The 19,800-nt window shown below is 40.3% G+C and overlaps 1 protein-coding gene across 1 annotated transcript in view; it reads left to right on the top strand.

The window, feature by feature from the left end:
• Positions 1–9,933, top strand: part of NLRP3 (NLR family pyrin domain containing 3) — a gene marked incomplete at its 5' end in the record, with an annotated part of 35,805 nt that extends 25,872 nt beyond the window's left edge. The window contains 3 exons of the mRNA XM_080804786.1: positions 5,261–5,431; positions 5,906–6,076; positions 9,291–9,933. Coding sequence (XP_080660912.1) covers positions 5,261–5,431; positions 5,906–6,076; positions 9,291–9,390 — 442 coding nt within the window. The 3' untranslated portion in view covers positions 9,391–9,933. The remainder of the gene's footprint in view (positions 1–5,260; positions 5,432–5,905; positions 6,077–9,290) is intronic.
• Positions 9,934–19,800: the final 9,867 nt, after the last annotated feature.

Genomic DNA, 19,800 nt, shown 5'->3' with positions numbered 1-19,800 from the left:
TGTCATATAGCATTAGCTAGGACTTCCATTAGGTGAATTAAAAAAATTAAAGAATGGGGACATCCTTGTCTTTTCCTGATTTAAGTGGGAAAGCTTTGAGTTCCTCTCCACTATATATGTTGTTGCAGTAGACTTTTTGTAGATATTCTTTGTTAATTTGAGGAAGTTCCCCTCTATTTTTAATTGGCTGAATACTTTGTTCATGAATGAATATTGGAATTTTGTCAAAAATTCTTCCTGCATCTATTGATATCATCATGTGATTTATCTTGTATAGTCTTTTGATGTGATGTGTTACATTAATTTATTTTATTTTATTATTTTTTAAAAGATTTTATTTATTTATTTGACAGACAGAGACCACAAGTAGGCAGAGAGGCAGGCAGAGAGAGAGGGGAAAGCAGGCTCCCCGCTGAGCAGAAAGCCTGACGCGGGGCTCGATCCCAGGATTCTGGGATCATGACCTGAGATGAAGGCAGAGGCTTTAACCCACTGAGCCACACAGGCGCCCCTTAATTTTTTTTTTAAATGTTAAGTAATTTTCAAAGGTAGATTTAGCCTTGTATACTGGGAATAAATCCTATGTGATTGAAGTGTGTAATTCTCTCTATACATTGTTGGATTCAATTTGGTAATATTTTGTTGAGATTTTTGAACCTATGGTTATAGGAGATATTTGTAATTTTTTTCTTTAATATCTTTGTCTGGTTTTGATATTAAGTTAATGTTGGCCTCATAGAATGAGTTTGAGAATATTCCTTTTACTCTTTTCTTTTGAGAGAGATGTAGATAATTGATAAAATATCAAATAATATAAACACATGAAGTAAGAAGCAAAAGTTCTTACCCAGCCCACTTTTGAGAGAACCAATTACAAAGAGCTGATGAGCAAACTTCCAGACATTTTACATGAACATTTATCTGTCTATCTGTCCATCCACCCACCTATCTTTTTTTTTTTCCTTTTCAGTGTAACAGAATTCATTGTTTATTCACCACACCCAGTGCTCCATGCAATATATGCCCTCCATAATACCCACCACCTGGCTTCCCCAAACTCCCACCCCCTGCCCTTTCAAAACCCTCAGGTTGTTTTTCAGAGTCCATAGTCTCTCATGGTTCACCTCCCCTTCCAATTTCCCTCAACTCCCTTCTCCTCTCCATCTTCCTATGTCCTCCATGTTATTTGTTATCCTCCACAAATAAGTGAAACCATATGATACTTGACTCTCTCTGCTTGACTTATTTCACTCAGCATAATCTCTTCTAGTCCTGTCCATGTTGCTACAAAAGTTGGGTATTCGTCCTTTCTGATGGAGGCATAATACTCCATAGTGTCTATGGACCACATCTTCCTTATCCATTCATCCATTGAAGGGCATCTTGGTTCTTTCCACAGTTTGGCGACAATGGCCATTGCTGCTATAAACATTGGGGTACAGATGGACCTTCTTTTCACTACATCTGTATCTTTGGGGTAAATACCCAGTAGTGCAATTGCAGGGTCATAGGGAAGCTCTATTTTTAATTTCTTGAGGAATCTTTTGTGGAGTCTTTTTTATGCTATCTTCTTAAATTCATCAGGAATTTATTACCATGCTGACATATACAGAACTACAGATTTGGGCATAATATTACATAGTATGCATTACAGTAATTTATTTAGGTTCTTACTGAATGATAAACTTTGGGTGACTTTCTCCTTTTTTATTATTACAAGTAACTATGAAAAAACATATTTGTATATATAACTTTATTTATGTGTGGATATTTCTTTTGAGATGGAAACCTATAAACATAATTAATGAAGTCACCCTTTAAGGCATTTTATATTTTGTTAGGTATGGCCACATGTCCTGAATTTTAGGACTCTATTTTTGGTTGCATTTTGCACTACCCCTCCCATATTACATAAGTGCCTCATAGTGAGCAGTTGCAAAATTCTTTAATTCGTATAACTTACTCTCCACCGTCATCCTTTGTCCCCTTCTTGCCTTTTCTTTACTGCCTTGTTGAATACTGGGACTTTCCAGAAGGCTGATTAGCCAGTAAACAGAGGAAAACTGTAGATTGTCTTTACTTTGAGTTCCCTTTACCTGCTTCTTTCTTTTGCAAAACATCAGAGGAGTTTTCTAAAATGCAGATTTGATAATATCACACTTTTTCTCAAAAAAACTTCAAAAGGGGACACCTGAGTGGCTCAGTTGTTAAGTGTCTGCCTTTGGCTCAGGTCATGATCCCAGCGTCCTGGGACTGAGCCCTGCATTTGGCTCCGGGCTCAGCACGGAGTCTGCTTCTTCCTCTCCCACTCCCCCTGCTTGTATTTCTTCTCTAGCTCCCTCTCTATGTCAAATAAATTTAAAAAAACAAACAAAGGGAAAAACAAACAAACTTCAAAAGTTCTTTGAAGTAAGAGTGTAGTTGCTGTGTCTTAGCATAGTATACAACGTTGTCCCTGATCAGCTTTAGATCATTGCTTCTGCCACACTCTTCACTCCATTCTGAGTCATATTTAGTAGCTTTTAATTCTAAGAATGTGACCTCTTTTACCCTTCCTTCCTTTGCTTACCACTTTCCCTTTGCCTAGTATGCAAAGTATTCACCCATCATCATAGTCCATCTAGGAAACTCCTTCTTATTTTTCAAATAATTTCCCAGCTTTTCCATTTAAAAATAAGGACAAAAATGATACCTACATCTTGGTTTTGTTGTAATTCTATGAGACAATCCCATTTTAAGTCATTATTTCAGCCAAATATTATTATTGTGTAGAAATGAAACAGACTTGTTGCATTTTTTATTCCTCAATTTTCTTTCTGACACATTTTTATAACATAAGCATATAATTAGTAATTAAAAAAAACCACAATCATTTAACAATACAGTACATGGCAAGATATCTTTACTCCGTGAATGTAGAACTGAATCGAATGGATTGGTTGAGACCAAGATGTGTTATATTGGTTACATTCCTCTAATCAAGCTGATTGCTGGGTAGAACTTGTTTGATTGCCTAAACATTTCATTATGCACTCCATGCATCCATCACTCCATCTCAATGGTAATTAACATTTTGATAATTGAGATGTGACTTATATTTAACAAAACCACCTTGTACTGCCATTTCCTAGTGCACTGCTAGTCAAACACCTGTTCATAATCCCTTCTAATCATTTTCTGGAAATGATGGCAAAGCTTGCCATTTTGTAGCTTACAAAATATTTTTTCCTTTCCTTTTGGATGAGTATCTTCAGTTTTCTGGAATGGTCTTCATCTTTGCTGTTCTTCATCTTCATCTAGTCTGTTCAGGCTGCTCTAACAAAAATACCATGGTCTGGGTGACTCAAACAACAAACATGACTCACAGTTCTGGAGGCTGGAAGCCCAAGATCAAGGTGCCTGTAGATCATTTGTTCCCTGGCTTTCAAACAGCCACCTTATTGTTGTGTCCTCACATGACAATACTGGCAAGGGAACTCTTTGGGGTCTGTTTTATCAGGGCACTAATTCCATCATGAAGACTCCACCCTGAAGATGTAATTACTTCTTTTTTTTTTTTTTAAGATTTTATTTATTTATTGATAGAGATCACAAGTAGGCAGAGGCAGACAGAGAGAGGGAGGGGGAAGCAGGCTCCCTGCTGAGCAGAGAGCCCGATGCAGGGCTCAATCCCAGGACCCTGAGATCATGACCTGAGCCAAAGCAGAGGCTTAACCCACTGAGCCACCCAGGTGCCCCGAAGATGTAATTACTTCTTAAAGGCTGCACTTCCTACCATCACAATGAAGGTTAAGATTTCAACATATGATTTCAATATGACACAAACATTTGGCTCGTAATAGCTAATAATCTTGCAAATCCCTTCAGCACATTAATTAAGGACCATCTAATGAAATTATTCTCAGCTGGAAATAAAGTTCTTACTAGAAGCCTTGCCCTGTTTTGTTTTGTTTTTAAATTCATCCATCTTGGGATTTATTCCCCTCTTTGTCTTGCATATTCAATTGTTCTTTTTTTTTTTTTTTTAAATTACGACTCATCCCTGACTGCCGAGATGGAAACCAGTAAGTAGATAAGTACTTCTGTTTTCTTTTGATCACCTGCTGGTGCTACATTCTATGTTTCTATTTTTCCTGATTCTAAGACATCTTGGAACTTATAAACATGTTATTGTTAAGGATTTCTGCAGGAAAGAATGTGATTGCACGAGATGTTGTTAAGTCATGGTTTCGTTGAAGGCCTAGCATAAGTGGCTTTCTGTGTACTGTATACCCAGCTCTGAGCTTCTGTGCTAGAGGGATGCAGCTCTCTCTCCTAGAACCCTCATGTTCCTGTTGGGTGAGAGGATATATTCAATTTGACCCAAATGCAGCCACCAAACTTCTTAGTCCTACTGAGTATAATAAAAATCTAGAATTCTCTGCTCTGAGAGCCCCCTACCAGTGCAGAAAGAAGGGTGATATGGATAGAAGGGCCACAGAAGAGGGATGGCCCTATAAGGCTTAAATTCATGTCCCTCCCCACTAAACACTTGGTCTTTCACCTTAAGAGAAAGACAGGATTTGATAAACCTGATTTCTAGTCTGCAAAAGACACATAATAGTTACAGCTGCACTGCTGCCTTACTCAGTTAATGTGAGAATCCAATAAGGCAACTCTTTGCAATGTTGTTGGAATTTTCAGTGAAGGATAATCTGGGATGTATTTCTAGAAGGTGTGGTGGTAAAGAGCATACATGGCAGAGAGAATATGTGTAAGAAGGAAGAAGAATGTGTAAGAAGGAAGAAGAATGTGGAAGAAATCTGAATCAGTTTGCTTTTTCTGTCCCTTCCACCAATCCCAGCAAAGCATCTACTGTGACTATTATTTGTCTCTCTTACGGGTCCAGAGACAAAGAGTCATGCTTTCCTCAGATTATATCCAAGAGGCTGGGTCCTGACCTTGAAGGAGAAAAATGCAGCTTTTTTTTTTTTTTAAAGATTTAATTTATTTGAGAGAGAGGGAAAGAGAGAGAGAGAACCAGTTTGGGGTGGGGGGCAGAGAGAGGGAAAAGCAGACTCTCCACTGAGCCTGATGTGGGGCTTGATCAGAGGACACTGGGATAACAACCTGAGCCAAAGGCAGACGCTTCACCAACTGAGCCACCCAAGTGCCCCAAGGATGTACTTTTTAGATGAGATGAGATTCCTGTGCTAAGATAGCTTTGCAGGGTTCAAGAAAGGCTGAATATTGAGGCCTCATTTCCTTGTTCCTTCTCCAGGTTGATGAATTCTGGCCTTACGTCAGCTTGTTGTCCAGCTTTGTCGTCAATGCTCAGCACTAACCAGAAGCTCACACACCTTTACCTACGGGGCAATGCTCTTGAAGACACAGGAGTTAAGCTACTCTGTGAGGGCCTCTTGCACCCCAACTGTAAGCTTCAGATATTGGAGTAAGTCCCTTAGCTAATTACAGTGATGGGGATGCATGGTGGCTAAGGTGGGGAGAATGATGGTGGGATGATTTTTATCTGAGAAGTGATGGTGATCTCCTAAGGTTTGGCTTATTACAGGATCATGGGACCGGGAGGAGTTCTACTTCTTGGTGGTATAAAGGTAAAAACTAGATTTCACCACAAAAGAATAGGGCAATATGGCCCTTGTGTTTAAGGGAAATTTGTAGAGAGCCATAGAATTTGGGAAAAATCAGTTCACAAACTATTACTGATTTGATCTGCACAATCCAGGAGACTGGAAAAAATGCCTTCATCTGAAATGGGGAGAAGAATAACTATGGGCACAAAAAATTGTTCCAAGTTCATTAATCCTGTGCTTTTTGTGCAATTGAAACATTGCAGGCTGAGATCTGGGGGGTCTAGGAGGATAGTTAAGGGGACATTTTCCTTAAATCACCCTCTTTCTTGCAGATTAGATGGCTGTAGCCTCACCTCACACTGTTGCTGGGATCTTTCCACACTTCTGACCTCCAATAAGAGCCTGCGGGAGCTGAGTCTGGGCAGTAATGACCTGGGTGATCTAGGGGTCATGCTGCTCTGTGAGGTGTTGAAACAGCAGGGCTGCCTCCTAAAAAGCCTGAAGTAAGTATGCGTTGCACGGATTCATGTGGCGTGTTCAGAGTACTAAGGACAAGTTGATGAGTCATCAAAACCCAGGATGGCTTCATTTGTATTCAGACTGAGGTTGGGTCTGTGTCTGTTTTGCAGACCTTTTATGATTCACAAACCACATGTTTAACGTCATCCAGACAGTTAGAATAATTAAGATTCAGTTGGGTGTCAAAGAGTTTCCATTCATATTCCTGAAAGAAACCCAAGTCCCAGTGAAAATGACCAAATAAAATTATATGACCCTGTAAGGAACCAAAGGTACTTTGTAGACCTAGAGCAGTCCGTGGATCCTCTTAATTGCAAAGGTCTTTGCACAGTGGGGGTGTTCTTAGGATTTGAAAATGAGAAAAGAAAGTTCCAGAAACGTCAAGATTAGAAATTCCATAAGCCAGCTTATGTGCATTGTGTTGTGTTTCATTACTAGTGATACCACTGGTATTCATTACCTCTCCAGTAAGAGCTTCCTAGTGAGTCCTGTACCTTTGTCAACCCTGACAATCATGTTCTCAACCGAAGAACTTTCCCTCACTTGGCTTTAGGGGCCACACCTTCTCCATGCTGGATTTTTTTCTCCTTCATTTGCTATTTCTGCTCAGTCTCCTTTTGTGGATTCTCTTTATCATCCTGACCTGCACATGCTGAAACACCAGGACTCAATCCTTGAGCTATTTTTTTTTCTCTATACTTTATCCCATGTTGATATCATCCAGTGTTCTGGCTTTACCATATATATGCTGTGCCAGCCAATTTATACCTGCAGGAATTCCATGTCAAAATGTTAGTCTGAACTTTTCATTTGTATGTCTAATAAATGTGCTAAACTTTACATGTCCAAATCCAAACCTGTATTGGCCCCTCTTCTGCTTCTTCCTCATCTCAGTCAATGGTTACTCAGTGAGAATTGCTCAAGCCAAAAACAAACAAACAAAACAACCCCACAAAAACAACAAAAACCCCATCACTCTAGGTCAACTTTGACACCTGTGTTTTCTTACATGCACGTCAGCTCATTGGCATGTCCTGTTTGTTCTGCTTCCATAACATGCCAGCTTCATGACTCCTACCCTAGTTCAAGCCACTGTCCCCCTTGTCTGAATTGTTCTGATGGCATCTGCCAGGCTTCTCTGCATCTATTACTATCCTGACCATGGCAGATGCGGGGTGCAGCTCAAACAGGAGCAAGTGATTATATCATTCCTGCCCACATGCTCTAGTGACTTCCTATCACATTGAAAGTAATATCCACAAATCCACGGCAGTGCCTAAGGCCTCCTGTGATCAAGCCTCTGCTCTTTCTGCAAATTCATTGTCTCCTAATCCATGTTCCTTCTGCTCCACATACACTGATCTTGCAGTTTTGCAAAAATATGGTCACCTCCAGAACTTGGCATTTCCTGTTCCCTCTGCCTGAACCTCTCTCCCCTTGATATCCATGTGTCTTGTTCCCATGTATCCTTAAATCCTCTGCTTGGAGGTCTTCTTCTGTGTCTGTCTCTGGCCATCCTACTGAAAATAACAGTCCAGCATATCCCCTCCTTTTTTCTTATTTTCCTCCATAGTGTGATCACCATCATACATACTTGCTACATCACTTTCTTGCTTATTTGTTATCTATATCTTACACAAATCATATAAATTCTATTAGTCCTGGGCTTCTGTTCTAGTTCATGACCTCAAGGCTGATAACCAGTTGGAATGCAGGCTTGAATAAACAGAAGTGTGCATCCTTATGTAGACACAGTGGAGCACAGGTACTGCAGGAAAAGCCAACATTCTCAGAGTGAAGAGAAGTAGAATGAAAAAGGGAAGAGTAGGCCAGAATGAAGCTGAGACATTACTGTATCTGAAGTCACTGACCTAGCCCTGAGGGACACTCTGCAGATGAGGGACAGGCTCCAAACTGACCAAGGAACCTCTGGATACAATCAACCTGTCTCATTAGCTCAGGGTGCCTTAAACAACAGATATTTATTGCTCACAGATTTGAATATGGGAAGTCTAAGATCACAGTGCCAACCGATTCAGGTTCTGGTGAGAGCTTTCTTCCAGGCTTGCAGGTGGCTGCCTTTTACCCATGTACTTACGTGGAAGAGAGAGACAGAGACAGAGACACTGTGTGCCCTGGCATCTCTTACCTTAGGGGAATGATCTCATTGTGATGACCCACTCTCATGACCTCATCTAACCTTAACTATATCCCAAATGTCCCATTTCAAATACCATCACATGAGGGATTAGGGCTTCTGTGTAGGAATTTTGAAGAAACACAAACATGCAATCCATAACACAACCAAATCAAGATTGGTAGAAATGGTGCAGGACAAATGGTGTGATTTCTTAGCTAAGTTGCAAGGGAAACTTAAGAAAAAAAGGAGACAAGAGGGAAGAAATTATATATCAAAGAAGACTTGAGAGGTATACAAAATGGTTGCAATGTGGGAAGTTTATTTCGCTCTTGATTAAATGAACCTAATATAAAAAATATATCAGGTAATTGAGGAAATTTAAACACTGGGCATATATTGATATTAAGGAATCACTGTTAACTTTTTAAATGTGATATTGGCATTTGTGGTTGTGTTTCTAAAAATCTTCATTTAGTGTCACGTAGTGCAACATTTATAGATGCATGCAATGCTGTGTTTGTAATAATCCATTGATATGAGGAGTAGGTGGGTGATAGATGAAACAAGATTGGCCATGAGTTTTTTTTAAATGTATTTTTTAAAAAGATTTTATTTACTTATTTGAGAGACAGAGATTGAGGGAGAGCAAGAGCATGAGCAGGGAAGGAGGGCAGAGGGAGAAGAATCAGACTCCTCACTGAGCAGGGAGCCTGATGACATGGTACTCGACCCCAGGACCTTGGGATCATAACCTGAGCTGAAGGCAGATGCTTAACTGACTGAGATACCCAAGGCGTCCCTGGCAATGGGTTATTAATTGTCAAATTTGGGTAATAGGCATAGGGATTCACTACCATTCTCTCTAAATTAACATGTTTAAACATTTCCAAACTTGAAGGTTAAAAAAATAACAGAAAAACAATAGGCATGAAATGTAGCATCAGAGAGCTTAGAAGTATGTTAGGTTAAGGGAAGTAAGGAGATGAGGTTTTTAAAGCAAAAACTCTGAGAGTGCTCTTTGAAGAATATAACACAAGGCTGTCAATTTGTTCTTACAGGTTGTGTGAAATGTATTTCAATTATGATACAAAATGTGCATTAGAAACACTTCAAGAAGAAAAGCCTGAGTTGACCATTGTCTTTGAGCCTTTTTGGTAGTGATAGATGCCAGCTGCCAGATGCCAGCATTTTGGCTCCCTGTTATCCAGGTGTGGAGAAGTGAGATTGAGCACTCCTCCAACCAAGGTGAAGACCATAACTCCACGATTCCTCTGGTCCAGGGTTGGACAGTGAAATCTTGCTGATGGTGTGTTTTACAAGAGGATATGAGCATCTCCTTTCCCCTGGCTTGAAGACACCAGGACAATGAAGTCATCCAAATGAGGTGGTTCTCATTATAGAACCTTAGTCAGAGGATATGTTCCTGTTGGTGACCTCATATAACTAACTCATGTAATAAAGCACTTTTTCTGTTTTTCTCTTCTTACTTTCCCTAAATCTCCTTTCCCTCATATCCTTTCATCTTCATCCATATCACCATTATCACCCACTCCTATCTTTCTGACTATAAGAGAACTGGTAAACTATATATTATGTTGCAGTTTTGTAGCAGCAACTTATTTATTTTTAATTTTTGTAACAGTTATATTTTCTAATAAAATAATTCATGTTTATGTAGCTGGTTGAAAAGTCAGAAAATTTAAAACCTTTTTGTATTTATTGATTTAAATAGTTTCTTTCCCTTAATTAATTAATTAATTTTAAATTATTTATTATTATTATTATGTTCAATGATAGTACATCATTAGTTTTTAATGAACAACGATTCATTAGTTGCATATAACACACAGTGCTCATCACAACATGTGCCCTCCTTAATACCTATCATTCAGCTACCCCATCCCCCTACTCCCCTTCCATCTGTAACCCTCAGTTTGTTTCCTGGAGTTGAGTCTTTCATAGTTTGTCTCCCTCTCTGATTTCTTCCAATTCAGTTTTCCCTCCCTTCCCCTGTGCTATTCCTTAGGTTCCACATATGAGTGAAACCATCTGGTAACTATCTTTCTCTGCTTGACTTATTTCACTTAGCATAATCTCCTCCAGTTCTGTCCATGTTGATGCTAATGCTGGGTATTCATCCTTTCTGATGGCTGAGTAATATTCCCTTGTATATATGGACCGCATCTTCTTTATCCATTCATCTGTTGAAGGGCATCTTGTCTCCTCCCACAATTTGAGTATTGTGGATATTGCTGCTATGAATATTTGGATGTATGTGCCCATTCTTTTCACTATATCTTTATCTTTTGGGTAAATACCTAGTAGTGTAATTGTTGCATCCTAAGGTAATTCTATTTTTAATAACCCGAGAAACCTCCATACTGTTTTCCAGAGTGGCTGTATCAGCTTGCATTCTACCAGCAGTGTAAGAGAGTTCCCCTTTCTCTATATCCTCACCAACACTTGTTTCCTGTCTTTTCAATTTTTGCCATTCTAATGGGAGTAAGGTAGTATCTCATTGTGGTTTTGATTTGTATTTCCCTGATGGCTAGTGATGTTGAACACTTTTTTCATTGTCTGTTAGCCATTTGTATGTCTTCTTTTTGGAGATATGTCTGTTCAACTCTTCTGCCCATCTATCCATTTATTGACTGGATTATTTGCTTTTTGGGTGTTGAGTTTGAGAAGTTCTTTATAGATCTGGATACCAGTCTTTTATCCATAATGTCATTTGTAATTATTTCTTCCATTCTGCGGATTGTCTCTTTGTTTTGTTGACTATTTCTTTTGCTATGCAAAAGCTTTTTATCTTGATGAAGTCCCAATAGTTCATTTTTGCTTTTGTTTCCCTTGCCTTTATACATGTGTCTTGAAAGAGATCACTGTGACCAATGTTGAAGAGGTTACTTCTTATGTTCTCCTTTAGGACTTTGATAGATTCCTTTCTCACATTGAGGTCTTTCAACCATTTAGAGTTTACCTTTGTATATGGTGTAAGTGAATGGTCCAGTCTCATTTTTCTGCATGTGGCTGTTCAATTTTCCCAGCACCATTTATTGAAGAGCCTGTCTTTTTTTTCCATTGGATATTCTTTCCTGCTTTGTCAAAGATTAGTTGACCATAGCGATGAGGGTCCATTTCTGGGGTGTCTATTATGTTCCACTGATCTATGTGTCTGTTTTTGTGTTGATAGCATGCTTTCTTGATGATCACAGCTGTGTAATATAGCTTGAAGTCAAGCACTGTGATGCTCATAGCTTTGGTTTTCTTTTTCAATAATCCCTGGCCATTTGGGGTCTTTTTGGTTCCATATAAATTTCAGGATTGTTTATTCTAGCTCTGCAAAAAAAAAATGTCAGTGGCATTTTGATAGGGATTTCACTGTAAGTGTAGATTGCTCTCCACAGCATAGCCATTTTAACAATGTTTATTCTTCTAACCCATGAGCATGAAATGTTTTTCCAACTTTTTGTGTCTTCCTCAGTATCTTTCATAAGCGTTATGTAGTTTATAGAATATATATCTTTTATATCTTTGGTAGGTTTGTTCCTAGGTATCTTATGGTTTTTGGTGCTATTGTAAATGGAATTGATTCCTTAATACCTCTTTCTTCATTCACATTGTTAGTGTATAGAAATGCAACTGATTTCTGTGCATTGATTTTGAATCCTGCCACTTTACTGAATTGTTGTATGAGTTCTAGTAATTTGAGGAGTCTTTTGAGTTTTCCACAAAAAGTATCATGTCATCTGTGAAGAGAGAGTTTGAGTTCTTCTTTGCTAATTTGAATGTCTTTTATTTCTTTTTGTTGTCTGATTGCTGAGGCTACGACTTCTAGTACTATGATCAACAAAAGTGGTGAGAATGGGCATCCCTGTTGTGTTCCTGACCTTAAAAGAAAATCTCTCAGTTTTTCCCCATTGAGAATGATAGTCGTTGTGGGCTTTTCATAGATGACCTTTATGATATTGAGGTATGTTCTCTCTACCCCTACACTCTGAAGCGTTAATCAGGAAAGGATGCTGTATTTCGTTAAATGCTTTTTCTGCATCAATTGAGAGGACCATATGGTTCTTCTCTTTTCTTTTATTAATGTGCTGTATAACATTGATTGATTTGCAAATGTTGAAGCACCCTTGCATCCCAGGAATAAATCCCACCTGGTGGTGATAGGTAATCCTTTTAATGTACTGTCAGATCCTATTGGCTAGGGTCTTGAGTATTTTGGCATCCATGTTCATCAAGGATATTGGTCTGTAATTCTTTTTGATGGGGTCTTTGCCTGGTTTTGGGATCAGGGTAACGCCTCATAAAAGCAGTTTGGAAGTTTTCCTTCTGTTTCTATTTTTTGGAACAGCTTCAGTAGAATAGGTATTATTTCTTCTTTAAATGTTTGGTAGAATTCCCCTGGGAAGCCATCTGGCTCTGGAATTTTGTTTTTTGGGAGGTTTTTGATTGCTGCTTCAATTTTGTTACTGGTTATCAGCCTATTCAGTTGTCTATATTTTCCCATTTCAGTTTTGTTAGTTTGTATGTCTCCAGGAAGGCATCCATTTCTTCCAGATTGCTTAATTTGTTGGCATATAGTTGCTGGTAATAACTTCTAATAATTGTTTCAATTCCTTGCTGTTAGTCATGACGTCTCTCCTTTCATTCATGATTTTATTAATTTGGGTCCTTTTTCTTTTTTCTTTTCTTTTCTTTTTTTCTGGATAAGTTTGGATGGTGGTTTATTGATCTTATTCTTTTATGGAACCAGCTTCTAGTTTCGTTGATCTGTCCTATTTTTTTTTTCTGGTTTCTATTTCATTGAACTCTGCTCTAATCTTTATTATTTCTCTTTTCCTGCTTGTCTTAGGTCTTATTTGCTGTTCTTTCTCCTTTAGGTGTGGGGTTAGCTTGTGCATTTTGGATTTTTCTACTTTTTTGAGAGAGGGCTGGATGGCTATGTATTTCCCCCTTAGGTCCACCTTTGCAGTATCCCATAGGTTTTGGACTGATGTGTTTTCATTCTCATTAGTTTCCATGAATTGTTTAAGTTCTTCTTTGATTCCTTGGTTGACCCATTCATTCTTTAGCATGATGCTCTTTAACTTCCAAATATTTGAATTCCTTCCAAATTTTTTCTTGTGATTGAATTCAAGTTTCAAAACATTGTGGTCTGAGAATATGCAGGGAATAATCTCAATCTTTTGGTATCAGTTGAGACCTGATTTGTGACCCAGTATGTGGTCTATTCTGGAGAAAATTCCATGTGCACTGGAGAAGAATGAATATTCTGTTATTTTAGGGTGGAATTTTTGTATATATCTATGAAGTCCCTCTGGTTCAATGTGTCATTCAAAGCTCTTGTTTCTTTGTTGATCTGCTTAGACGATCTATCTGTTTCTGTGAGTGGAGTGTTTAGGTCTCCTACTATTAATGTATTATTATCAATGTGATCCTTTTTTTGGTTAACAGTTGACTTACGTAGTTGGCTGCTCCCATGTTGGGGAATGGATATTTACAATTGTTATATCTTCTTGTTGGAAAGACCCTTTCAGTATAATATAGTGTCCCTCCACATCTCTTACTACAGTCTTTGGTTCAAAATCTAATTTGTCTGATATGAGAATTGCTACACCAGCTTTCTTTTGAGGTCCATTGGCCTGATAAATGGTTCTCCATCCCCTCACTTTCAATCTGGAAGTGTCTTTAGATTCAAAATAAGTCTCTTGTAGACTATGTAGGGATGGGTCCTGTCTTTTTATCCAATTTGAAATCCTGTGTCATTTCATGGGGTCATTTAGGCCATTCATGTTGAGGGCAACTATTGACAGATATGAATTTAGTGCCATCATATTGCCTGTAAAATCCCTATTTTTATAGATTATCTCTCTAAATTTCTGGTCTATATTACCCTTGGGATCTTTCTTCTTTTATAAAATCCCCCTTAATATTTCTTGCAGGGCTGGCTTGGTGGTCATATATTTTTTCAGTTTCTGCCTATTCTGGAAACTCTTTATCTCTCCATCCATTCTGGATGACAGCCTTGCTGGATACAGTATTTTTGGCTGCATGTTCTTCTCATTTAGTACCCTGAATATGTCTTGTCAGCCCTTACTGGGTTGCCAGGTTTCTGTGGACATGTCTGATGTTATTCTGATGATCCTCCCTCCATATGTAAGAAATATCTTTCCAAAGCTGCTCTCAGGACAGATTCTAAGATGTGAAAGTTTCATTATTATATGCCAGTGTTTCTTTATTTTTATTGATTTTATTGATCTTTATTTTTATTGATTTATTGTTATCAATTTAATAATTGATATTATTATTATATGCCAGTGTTGCTTTATTTTTATTGATTTTATTTATTTTATTGATCTTGAGAGGGGTCCTCTCTGCCTTTTGGACATGATCACTTGTTTTCTACCCCAAGTTAAGGAAGTTCTCAGCTATGATTTGATCAAATATATCTTCTAGTCCTCTCTTTCTCTCCACCCCCTCAGGGATCCCAAGAATTCTGACATTGGAGCATTTCATGACATCATTGATCTCTCTAAGTTTGTTCTCATGGGCTTCTAGCTGTTTATCTCTATCCTCCTCAGCTTCCTTCCTTTCTATCAGCTTATCTTCTAGAACACCAATTTGTTCTTCTGCCTCGTTTACCCTGGTGGTTAGAGTATCCAGTTTAGACTGTATTTCATTCATAGCATTTTTAAGTTTGGCCTATTAGACCACATTTCTGCCCTCAGAGATTCTATATTGTTGCTAATGCTTTTTTTTTAAAAGGATTTTATTTACTTATTTGACAGATAGAGATCACAAGTAGGCAGAGAGGCAGGCAGAGAGAGAGAGAGGAGGAAGCAGGCTCCCTGCCAAGCACAGTGCCCGATGCGGTACTCGATCCCAGGACCCTGAGATCATGACCTGAGCCAAAGGCAGAGCCTTAACCCACTGAGCCACCCAGGCGCCCCTAGTTGCTAATGCTTTTATGAGGCCTGACAATTGACTTCATAATTGCTACCTTGAAGTCTATCTCTGATATCTTGCTTATATTCATATCCATTAGTTCTGTGGCAGAGACCATTGTCTCTGGTTCTTTTCTTTGTTGGGAGTTCTTCCTCCTAGTCATTCTGTTGAGAAATGGTTGAAGGAATGTACAGAGTCCAAAATATCAACCATGACCCAAGCGAAATGCACCCCCACAAAAATCCAAAGTTGTCTAAAGCTACCACAGATACACCATTAAAGCCAAGATGATCCAAAACAATACAAAACAAAGATAAAAGAGAAAAAAAAAGAGGGGGGACAGGGAGAGAGATGATAACCTCTCAGAGTGGACACAGCAGGGTGATTTGCCTGTTTTTGCTTGATTTTTGGTCTGTGCGTTAGAAGACAGTATATCCCTACATTGCAAAAAAATCAAAACTTGCACATATATCAAGATAAAATTGAATAGAGTGAAAAATGGGCCACAAGGTAGGAGGTGCAGAGAAGTGAATCCAAGGAGTATGTTTGGGGTATAAGCCTATAAGAAATCTATAAAATATATATGTGAAAAAAAAAAGTTAAAAAGTGACTTAAGACATAGGTTGGGAAATACAAATCTATTTGAAATGGCAGCAGGGTCAAAAAAAGAAAATAAGAAAAGAAACTATTAAAGAAATATAACATTTTAGCCTAAAGTATAAGCAAGTTGGAAGGGAACACCTGGAGCTCCTTATATTATTTCCCCTGGCACTGGAGTTTTACAGTCCTCTGGGAAATAAGCTTAAAAGCTTATTCATCTGTTCTTCCAGTCAGTCTTGGAGAAAGGCTTGTTGCTTGGCTTCTCAGGTGCTTAGCCTAGGTGGAGTTGCCCCACCCCTTGTCAAGGGGATGAACTTAATGTGAGCTGGTTCGCTGTGTGGCTTTTGTCCCCTGGTATCTTTCTGCTTCTCTCTAGATGGCTAGAGCAAATGTGGCCATGCAGGAATCTCCAGTGCAGAGTTTCAGTGTCCTGGTCCATGCCCCTTAACAAATCATCCAAGTCAATCTGTATCCACCTCTGTCTGTACCAAACTCCATAGATTCACACATCTGCTGTGGGAGGGCCTGTTGTGTTGATTATCAAATAACTTTTCCCCAGATGGAATTGCTGCATCCAGGTGGCCTGGCTAAGTAATCTGCTCTTCTTTGTTTTTTTTTTTTTTTTTTTTAAAGATTTTTATTTATTTATCTGACAGACAGAGATCACAAGCAGGCAGAGAGGCAGGCAGAGAGAGAAGGAGGGGAAGCAGGCTCCCTGCTGAGCAGAGAGCCTGATGCGGGGCTCGATCCCAGGACCCTGGGATCATGACCTGAGCCGAAGGCAGAGGCCTTAACCCACTGAGCCACCCAGACGCCCCTGCTCTTCTTTGTTTTACGTGGCTTTTGCTCCCCAAAATCTTTCTTTGCAGGTTTAGAGGATGAGAATGAAAATGGCAGCCTCACAATTTCTGGGCCTGGAGCTGAAATCTTGGGGCCCCACTCCTCAGTGAGCCCTCTGAGAAAAGCAGTCAATCACTCCTGTCTCCCTGGTCTCTGGCCACAATCTGTGCTCACCCAACCTGTGACTGAACATTTCTATCTCAGGGATATGACCTTGTTTTGAGTCTCCAAACCCAGAAGCCTCCTGTGGTGTGCTACTCACCATTCCTCCTAGAGGAGGAAGGGGGCTCTCCCTGGTTCTGCCACTTTTTGGGCCCCTGCTCCAGGAGTAGGGGCCAACGATTCTGTGGGTCACATTTTATGTCATGCCTGAGCTGAAAGTACACTCCTGGGCTCAACTTTTGGACTGGCTTCCCCATTCTGATACCTGGGAGCTCTGCTGCACAGGGTTTCCTGTGACCCTGAGACTCCTGGGACCACACAGTCCCAGCCAGTGTTCTACCTCTTGCTTGGCTGCCTGAGGGATGCCCTTCAGAGAAGCAGACTCCTAAAAGTTCTGATTTTGTGCTCCTTTGCTCTATCATTTGCTAGTAGCTGGCTGATGGAGGTTGCCTCCCCCTGGAGTCTATCTTCCCATATATCGCCTTGGATTCACTTCTCTGCACCTCCTACCTTATGGAAAATGATCGCTTGTCTTTTTGTATTTGTAGCTATTCTTTTCTCCAATCTCCAGCTGAGTAAGCAGGTGTTCAGAATGATTTGATAGCTATCTAGATGAATTCCTGGGGCCAGAAGAAATTAAGGTCTCCTATTTCACCATCTTGGATGCCTCTTTCCCTTAATTTTAAAAGAAGGTGACTAGAAATCTTTTTACTTTAAACTACTAAAGATAAATTTAGTTGCTTTATGCATTAAAAAAAATCTCTTTGGCAAATGATTCACTTGTAATAAATGGGGGAAAAATCATCTTAACCCTAACTCTGCTGGTAAAAATTTCAGCTCTGATAGGACAGGAAGTTAAAAATCATGCAAAAGAAGGTTTTAGAATACATGGAACCTATACTCATAAATAAAAGCATAATGTAGAAATGCCTTTTGCTTCTGCACAGCAAAGTCAACAAAACGAAGAGGCAACCCACAGAATGGGAGAAGATATTTGCAAATGACAGTACAGACAAAAGGCTGATATCCAGGATGTATAAAGAACTTCTCAAATTCAACACGCACAAAATAGATAATCATGTCAAAAAATGGGCAGAAGACATGAACAGACACTTCTCCAATGAAGACATACAAATGGCTATCAGACACATGAAAAAGTGTTCATCAACATTAGCCATCAGAGAGATTCAAATTAAAACCAAATTGAATGGAGAGGAGAAGGGAGTTCTGGGAAATTGGAAGGGGAGTTGAACCATGAGAGACTATGGACTCTGAAAAACAACCTGAGGGTTTTGAAGGGGCGGGGGATGGGAGGTTGGGGGAACCAGGTGGTGGGTATTAAGGAGGGCACAGATTGCATGGAGCACTGGGTGTGGTGAAAAAACAATGAATACTTTTACGCTTAAAATAAATAAAAAATTAAAAAAAAACACCCAAATTGATATACCACCTTACACCAGTTGGAATGACCAAAATTAGCAAGACAGGAAACAACGTGTGTTGGAGAGGATGTGGAGAAAGGGAAACCCTCTTACACTGTTGGTGGGAATGCAAGTTGGTGCAGCCACTTTGGAGAACAGTGTGGAGATTCCTCAAGAAATTAAAAATAGAGCTTCCCTATGACCCTGCAATTGCACTGCTGGGTATTTACCCCAAAGATACAGATGTAGTGAAAAGAAGGGCCATCTGTACCCCAATGTTTATAGCAGCAATGGCCGTTGTTGCCAAACTGTGGAAAGAACCAAGATGCCATTCAACATATGAATGGATAAGGAAGATGTGGTCCATATATGCTATGGAGTATTATGCCTCCATCAGAAAGGATGAATACCCAATTTTTGTACCAATATGGATAGGACTGGAAGAGATTATGCTGAGTGAAATAAGTCAAGCAGAGAGAGTCAAGTATCATATGGTTTCACTTATTTATGGAGCACAACAAATACCATGGAGGACATGGGGAGATCGAGAGGAGAAGGGAGTTGAGGAAAATTGGAAGAGGAGATGAACCATGAGAGACTATGGACTCTGAAAAACAACCTGCGGGTTTTGAAGGGGTGGGGGATGGGAGGTTGGGGAAGTCAGGTGGTGGGTTTTATGGATGGCACGTATTGCATGGAGCACTGGGTGTGGTTCATAAACAATGAATTCTGGGGAGGAGTCAAGATGGCGGAGAAGTAGCAGGCTGAGATGACATCGGGTAGCAGGAGATCAGCTAGATAGCTTATCTAACCATTGTGAACACCTATAAATCCAACGGGAAATCGAAGAGAAGAAGAGCAACAATCCCAGAAACAGAAAATCGATCACTTTCTGAAAGGTAGGACCTGCGGAGAAGTGAATCCAAAGCGACGGGAAGATAGACCCCGGGGGGAGGGGCCGGCACCCGGCAAGCGGCGGAGCGACGGAGCACAAAATCGGGACTTTTAAAAGTCGGCTCCTCTGGGAGACATCGCTCCAGAGGCTAAACTGGGGGGAAACCCAGGCGGGGTCAGCATAACCCCAGGACCCGCGGGGTCACAGAAGGACTGGGGGTGTCTGAGTGCCGCAGAGCTCGCAGGTATTAGAGCGGGGAAGCCGGCTATAGCGACAAAGCCGAGGAGTGAGCTCTAAGCCCCGGGTTACCTTGTGCCGGTCGCAGGCTGGGTGGGCTCGGAGCGCGGCCGGAGGCCACGGAGACAAAAGCGACCCGGCGCTTTTCTCCAGCTCCAACAATTGACTGCTTTCCTCGGGGCGCGACCGCAAGCCAGGGAGGCGGGGCTATTGGGCGCTTTGCTCTGAGAGTGCACTGAGGAGCGGAACCCCAAGCTCTCGGCTCCTCCGGGCCGAGAGATTGGGAGGCCGCCATCTTCATTCCCGTCCTCCGGAACTCTACGGAAAGCGCTCAGGGAACAAAAGCTCCCGAAAGCGAACCCGAGCGGATTACTTAGCCCGGCCCCTGGCAAGGGCGGTGCAATTCCGCCTGCGGCAAAGACTCTTGAGAATCACTACAACAGGCCCCTCCCCCAGAAGATC

This window comes from Martes martes (genome assembly GCF_963455335.1).
Source record: "Martes martes genome assembly, chromosome: 5".
NCBI classification, from domain to species: domain Eukaryota; kingdom Metazoa; phylum Chordata; class Mammalia; order Carnivora; family Mustelidae; genus Martes; species Martes martes.
Note: the sequence above shows the minus strand (reverse complement) of the source record. Positions and strands in the feature narration are given on the sequence as shown.